Source organism: Drosophila hydei, unplaced genomic scaffold (genome assembly GCF_003285905.1).
Source record: "Drosophila hydei strain 15085-1641.00,03,60 unplaced genomic scaffold, DhydRS2 tig00008119-arrow-pilon, whole genome shotgun sequence".
Classification (NCBI taxonomy): domain Eukaryota; kingdom Metazoa; phylum Arthropoda; class Insecta; order Diptera; family Drosophilidae; genus Drosophila; species Drosophila hydei.
The window spans coordinates 4,075,646-4,082,529 of record NW_022045830.1 but is presented as its reverse complement, the minus strand read 5'-3'; the positions used below and the strand labels follow the sequence as shown (position 1 = coordinate 4,082,529).

General features: G+C 43.4%; 2 protein-coding genes across 3 annotated transcripts; one reads left to right on the top strand and one right to left on the bottom strand.

Annotated features, from left to right (window-relative positions):
• The first annotated feature begins 2,226 nt into the window (after positions 1–2,226).
• Positions 2,227–4,886, top strand: LOC111597823. Its single transcript, XM_023312711.2, has one exon. The coding sequence runs from the start codon at positions 2,315–2,317 to the stop codon at positions 4,457–4,459; it is 2,145 nt and encodes a 714-aa protein (XP_023168479.2). The 5' UTR covers positions 2,227–2,314; the 3' UTR covers positions 4,460–4,886.
• Positions 4,887–5,555: 669 nt separating this feature from the next.
• Positions 5,556–6,884, bottom strand: LOC111597843 (probable low affinity copper uptake protein 2). 2 transcript variants are annotated; one of them, XM_023312750.2, is made up of 2 exons: positions 6,687–6,884; positions 5,556–6,511 (listed from the first exon to the last, which is right to left on the bottom strand). In XM_023312750.2, exon 2 carries the CDS (start codon positions 6,487–6,489, stop codon positions 5,746–5,748), a length of 744 nt encoding a protein of 247 aa, XP_023168518.1. In that variant the 5' UTR covers positions 6,490–6,511; positions 6,687–6,884; the 3' UTR covers positions 5,556–5,745. The 2 variants fall into 2 exon arrangements, with proteins under 2 accessions (XP_023168518.1, XP_023168517.1); XM_023312749.2 differs by having other exon boundaries at positions 5,556–6,515; positions 6,687–6,883.

Sequence of the window (6,884 nt, the reverse complement as noted above, 5' to 3'; positions counted from 1 at the left end):
AATTATTCAGTCTGACAATCAATCAGTCTGCTACTTTCTCCAACTATCAGTTTGTAAATTTGTCAGCTGATCAAGTTGTCAATTCGTCTATAAACCAGTCACTCGCGCAGTCGCTCGGCCAGCCAATTAGAGAGTGAGGCAGTTATTATATCAGTCTGTCTGACAGTCCATCCGTCAAACGGCGTGTCACTCTGCCCATTTATCTGTGTCACTCGTCTCAGTCAACCCGTATGTCACTTCACGCACTCCTCTGGCCGTATTTTCATTTCCATTGCTGTCCTTTGCAGCCCCATCTCATTTGGCTGTGCGGTCAGGCATTAATACGATGTATGATATGATGTTCTTTTCCAAACACTTTTTACCGCTGGTATTTTTAATTAAAATTGCGCAAAAAATGGTTATGGTCCAAAGCTTGTTTCACTTTATTTTAAGAGTATTTCCCAAATTTACGGCACAGTGGAAACGTTTTTACAGTTCATTTTGAAAGTTGGCAGCAGTGAAATGAGCTTAAGTCATAAACTGCTTAGTGTGAAGCGCTCAAATGCGAATTGGCAGCAGCCCAATTGTGTTTTCTATTGAAAGATATGAAAGGTGACAGTAAGTATTGAAAGCTAAAATATTTCAAATAAAATAATATATAAATGAAAAAAGGTAGTAAGAGTAAACTCTTAAAATGTCTTGAAAATGCAAAAAATATGAGAGCTTTGAAATGTGAACTTAACACCGGATAATCGATTATATTACATAAGACTCTTAGATAAATATATAAATAGATGAATAGACACATATAAATATTATAGTGTATACAGTTATCTGCAAGCCTGTGGCCTGGTTTTATTGCCAACCACAATTCGTTACACAAAAACAAAAAACAGGATGATCTTTTTTTTTTTGAATTTTCGTTTTTATGGAATGACATTAATAACCGATAAGCTGACGTAAAAATTGCGGTTATATATTCGGCATTGAACTGGGCCCTGTAGCCACAACTCGTATGAATAAGCTGCGAAAACTTTAAGGAACATAGAGCGCAAAAAACATTAAACGTGCCTCGGGCGTGCCGTCCATTATGGTCTGTGTTCCACTTGAATTTCCTTGATATATGGACACTGAGATAAAGTTTACCTGACAATGCGAGTGGGCGTATCTATTATTAAGATCTAACACCCGGCTCCATGTCACATGCAAAAGCAGAACTCATGAAAATGGGCTGAAACACATGCCAATTGTCCCATTGGCAGAGGACTCTAAGCCGGGTCCGGATTCGGATGCGGGTCGGGCAAGGGCATGAGCCACGAGGCTCGGGTACGGGTCATTAACATAAGCAGCTCTGCAGGCGTTGGCCACGTGTCGTAGGCAGAAAGTGATAGCAAAAAGGAAACTAGCAAAAGCACTTCACGCACACAGACGAAGACAGACAAACAGAGGGGAAAGACCCATATACATACATACATATATGTTTGTATATTTTGACCATAAAGTGTCAACCAGTCGGCGCATAAATCATTCGAGCCTTCCCGTGATGTCAGCGAATGGCAAAGCCGTGATTTTCCAAAGAATTTAATTGACAGTCGAATGAAGAAAGTCATAAATTATTGGCCAGAAAACGGGGCACGCTTTAAGCCAAGCTAATTGTAAACTTACGCGTTCGTTGGTCCAAAGAGCTGCGAGTCAAGTCACATGAAGTCTAGAAATAGCCGCAGGCATTCGCTGACAAAACAAAGCAACAAACACACGCTCACACATCGGGGGCGACACGTGCGGCCTGCGTGTCCTGCCAACAAAATGCTGAGTCTGAGTCCTGATTGTAGCCGCCTATTTGGTTTGCTAATAAATTAATGATGTACTTCTGCGGGCTGCAAAGGACCAGCAAATTGTCACAAACACTCAAGGAAAACACACGCATCCACACACCCACACATACACACACCATGTGGGGGATGCTGATCATAAAGCTTTTATCTAGAAATATTTGTGGCTTGACTTGGTCTGGATAAGAAGTGCGGTCTTAAATGTAGGCAACTGCGGTCAATTAGACAACTCTTAAAATTACCTAAAACTATATTCGATTCGGTCCTATTTGTATGACAGAGAAAAAGAGAGGAGAGCGGGAGAGAGATAACTGAGAGAAGGACCATTCGTATTTAACATTTAATCTCTTCTATGATTATTTCAATGAGCATTCCATTATCAATAATAATCATGTTATTTCATTCAAATCAATTGTGACTTGAAATTTCTGTGATTCGAATTTGATTTCGTTAAAGACTTAAGTAATTTGTTGATTTAAATTTAATTTTCGTGTCTTAGCAAAATGCGGTTCACATACAGTCGCCAAATGAGTCAGCAAGTCCTGCACATGCATCAGGTCATCCGAAGTCAGATCGGAGACGATGTAATGAAAAAGTATCTGGAGCCATTGTGGTATTGTGGCCTCTCCGATGTCCAAATGTCAGCTCTGCGTGGCTTCAGGCGTGCCTTGGGGGATGACATTTTACAGGGCAGCACACATCGGTCACGTCAAATGCTGGTCGACTTAGGCATTATCCCGCGACCATCATCGAGCGGACTGAAGCGCCTGTTAGATATGAGCCGCGGCAACGATGTGGCCTTTCTGTGGTTCCTCAAGGAAATGTATTACAAGACGTCGAATCATGAGGCCATCTACGAGCTTAACGAGCGAATAATCATGTCCTCCATCTTCTGGCTAGATCTTTTTCCGACGTTGCTTGAACTGGAACGTGTGCTGCCGCTGCCGCATAAGTCGGTGGCTCATCAACTGAAGCAGGAACACTTCAAGGAGCGTCGTTATAAGGCCAAGCAACTGAAGCACATGAAGGATTTGGCTAAAAAAATAGCTCAGTGCCAGTCAACAATAAAGGACGACAGCTCGCCTTATTTTCAGAAGGTCTTATTTCCCACTCCTCGACCGCGGTGCCATTTTGCCTACCGTCCGAAGCAGCCACTTTCGTTGCCCACCATAGAATCACATTTAACGCGTAATTCGATCAAGTCCCGTTGGTTTGGCAAATACGACTTCCATCAAACAGAACGGATTGCCAGATCTGTGCTAAACACTCAGATTGCAAATATTCTGTCTACGCTGCAATCAGACAAAAGTCATATGACTGATCTGACGTCCCTCTGCACGCACCACATGCTCATCAGTAAAACGGAGGAATCGCTGAATGTAAAACTGGCAAAGATGAAAGCAGAACGTAGCAAGCAACTCATGAATGTGGACAAGCGGCGAGAGAAGAATCGCCGGCGCGTTCTGGAAGACCTGGATCGCCTGACGGATCGCTATCGGGCGGAGTTTCGTAAGCTAACTCAGAAAGAGCGCATATCCTCCACCAGGAAACGCTTAATGTTGGATCCATGTGATCCGGGTTTCGTTTACCTTAAGAAGGACGACGTTGACAGGTTGCAAGATGACATCGTGTGCCGCATTATTGATTCCCGTTTAGGCCTGCACTTACCCGATAAATGCATCCCACCCACCGTCGTGGACAACACTCCTATAAAGAAAAATTCATATCCTGTGCCTAACCGTTCCAGCGCTATTGAGTCAGGGGACATACTGGAATTGCAACTTGGGCCACGACTATCATCGAAGCCACAGAGTAAAACTGGCATTGAGAGGAAGAAGGTTCATACCCAGGAAACCTGTCAATGTCGGTGTTCCTGTAGCAGCGATTACTTTGAGCTGGGCACGAATGCTTTGTTCCACAAGTTCAACTATCCCAAGGTATTCGATTCCTACAAGAACGAAGAGAAGGAGGAGCAGCAGAAGATAAGGTTAGCGCTGATCAAGTCGCTCAGGGAAGATGATGATAATAATTGTGAGTCAATAGACACACTGGTGGATCGCTCAGCCAAGCGCATTTTCAGAGAGGGTATTGAGCTCTTCGATAAGCAGTATCAGAAGGCGCGCTGGGAGTCTCTTAAAGGCGATTCGCATACACGGATTGATCTGGGCTATGATTATTACGATGCTGATGATCTGGATCTGATGAGAAATCTGCTGCGCATGGGGCTGGACCGCGTGGCCCGTGATCAACGCTTCGTCTTGCCCACCCTGCCTGAAGTGCATCTCGTACCGATGCTACTTGAATGGATCCGAGCACGCTATGGCAAACGTTACTCCCAATCGGAACACAGGCACAAATACAATGCAGCCGAAGCTGTTATGAATAATGTAATCTTCATGCTGAACCGTAACTTTGTGCGGAAGAAGCGTCCGGAGATATTGTGGCACAACAGTAAAACCACGTCCTTTCCTCTCCACAATGCGAATCGCAAGATACTGAGAAAATACTGGAGTCAATATTCGAAGCAATTCTTTTTGTCCTTTCTGGAAATTGGCCGTATATTCTACTGCGCCATGGGGGCCCATCAAAATAACTCGCCCAATGAAAGATATTTCACGTATATGCCCGCTCAGTTCAGAGATGTGTAGTTCAGCAAACTTTTTAAATTAAGACAATACGTATCGAAATTAAAAAGGTATTTACTCTACATAAAACGATCTAGCTCTGGCTCTGGTCTAGCTCGCTAAGCACAAGCTGAAGCCCATTCAATATTAAATTGAATCACAGAGTCACATGCGTGAGCTGCGGATACAGTTGCATGCAGGACAAAGGCATGGCACGCAATCACTAAACAGCTATAATTCATTAGCGCAATAGCTCATAATCGCCTTATGAAGCTACGTACGTGCATGCTCATTAATCAGACTCAATGAAAGGGTGATGTCTGATGGATGCCAGCCAGGACTCGATGACGGGTCAAATTGGCATGCATGAACGCATTTCCGCTTCCGCTGCTGCACGGCTTGACCCATGGGTCAAGTTATACGCCCTCTATACACACACACACACACACATGCACAGAAATTAATACTCTTGTATACATGTGTGTAAATTATTAAAGCTGAATTGAGTTCGGTTCGGTTTGCGCTGCGCTGCGGCTGCGCTTCATGCTTTCAGGTGCAGCGTGGCGTATTAAAGCCAAATTGCGTTATCCGCTTGGCAAATGGCATAAAGGCAGCTTATTAAAATATTAATTGAATGTTGGCAAGCGCCGATAAATGGCCACTGGCTGCGCGCAAGTAAACCTGGCCCAAGGTTTATCTCCCTCATAATTGCGGGCATTATGAAAACGTCAGACACAAACAGAAATAAAAACTGAGCAGGTGAATATATATATCTATATAAATGTAAATATATATATAGATTGTATGTACATATATAAAGCGCGGGGGCGAAGGCGAGGCCTCGTAAAACGGCCATAAAGCTAAAGATAGCTACGCTAAAAGAAAGATAATGTGCGTTTAAATTGAACGAATTCGACATACACTACAGCCCCAATGGCGCAGCAGAGCAGATGCTGCTCGAGCTCTACTTATGTAATTAGAAGGATAAAAGGAAGAGCTTTGTCTGCCGTTTTTATTTGGTGTAGATTACGTATACGCCCAGCTGGCCACGAGGTTAGCCCTGTTTCTTCCATTGTTATTGGGCGAACTCGCAGTTGTTTGTGCCTCTCGTCGGTTATTCGGTAGCTGCAGTCATTGTTTTACGAGCCATAAACATGAACAATTAGGCCGGGCGGCTGGTAGTCACTTTTGTTATGATATTTTTATAACTTGGTTTAATTAGAAAAATACATTAGCACAAAAGCATATAGACAACAGTGGAGACAGTGTAGCATAGGGAGGCATTGGATATTTGAATGACGTGGAATACCTCAATTGCAGTGGTCGGACACATTTTCGCTCTGCGCAAAAAATAAGAAATATCCAACTCCGGCGCCCAGGACAACGGCTATGCAAAGCCAAACGTTGAATGTCATAAAGATAAGCATCAGCAAAAACGAGATGGTTACCTGAAGCATATGCAACAGTGTCTGATACCAGTGAATGGGCGCTAACCAGGGCACACGTGTCATCAGGCGAGGTAGCGTATTCGTATTCCTATTTGGATTCGGATTCGGGTTTGGATTCGGACTCGCTCCCGCTATTGCCACAGCTCCTGTTGCCACTGGTGCTACAACCGACAGCGGTATAGAAAATGCATCGATCAATGTCGATGGTGACGGCAGCTGCATAGGCGTTATCTGTCCTGCGTTGTTTCGATCACAGCCTCCATCTTTTCTTTTTTTATTACATTTTTTTAACCACTCGCGGTAACATTTGAGTGCCTCGTAGCCAATGGCCATTATGAAAACGATTAGGCAGGAGAGCACAATCGACGTCGTAGAGTTGGTCGTCCAGAATTCGAAAAGAATGGTTTCCCTGTTGCTAAAATGGAAGACCATAGATCCACCATGTCCTTCATGGCTGTGACAGACATGCCCGGTAGATGTAACCTCTGCCTGTCGATCTGCTGGTTGGCTGGACGCTGCCGTCTCATGGTATTCGTGTTGATGCTGGTGCCGAGATTCGCGAGTAAACACAGTCGGAAATTGGCCCCTATCGTAACGCATATCCATGCTGTGCGGTTACGTCCAAGGCCTACCTAATGAAAGCGACATGTAAACAACTAAAACATTAGTATTTGTATTGTTTTTTTAGCATTTCGTTTTTCTTGTGACAGTGTTTGGAAGTAATTTAAATTGTGACTTCTGATTGAAATCCAATTTTAATTTTTGTTGTAGATTTTCTATAAGATTCGAAGCTGGCGACTCACACAATATCTATTCTGTAACTTTCCAAGAACTTGTTGCATTTACAAGCTCTGGAAATATACTGGAATTTACTATCCGAGACATGCAAATGTCGAGAATTTTGAGATTATCTGCCAAAGATACGCGGTTATAAATAATCAGGACATTATCTTTCAAATGGCTGAAGTAGTTAGAATTATAAATATTTAAACGTGAATTTA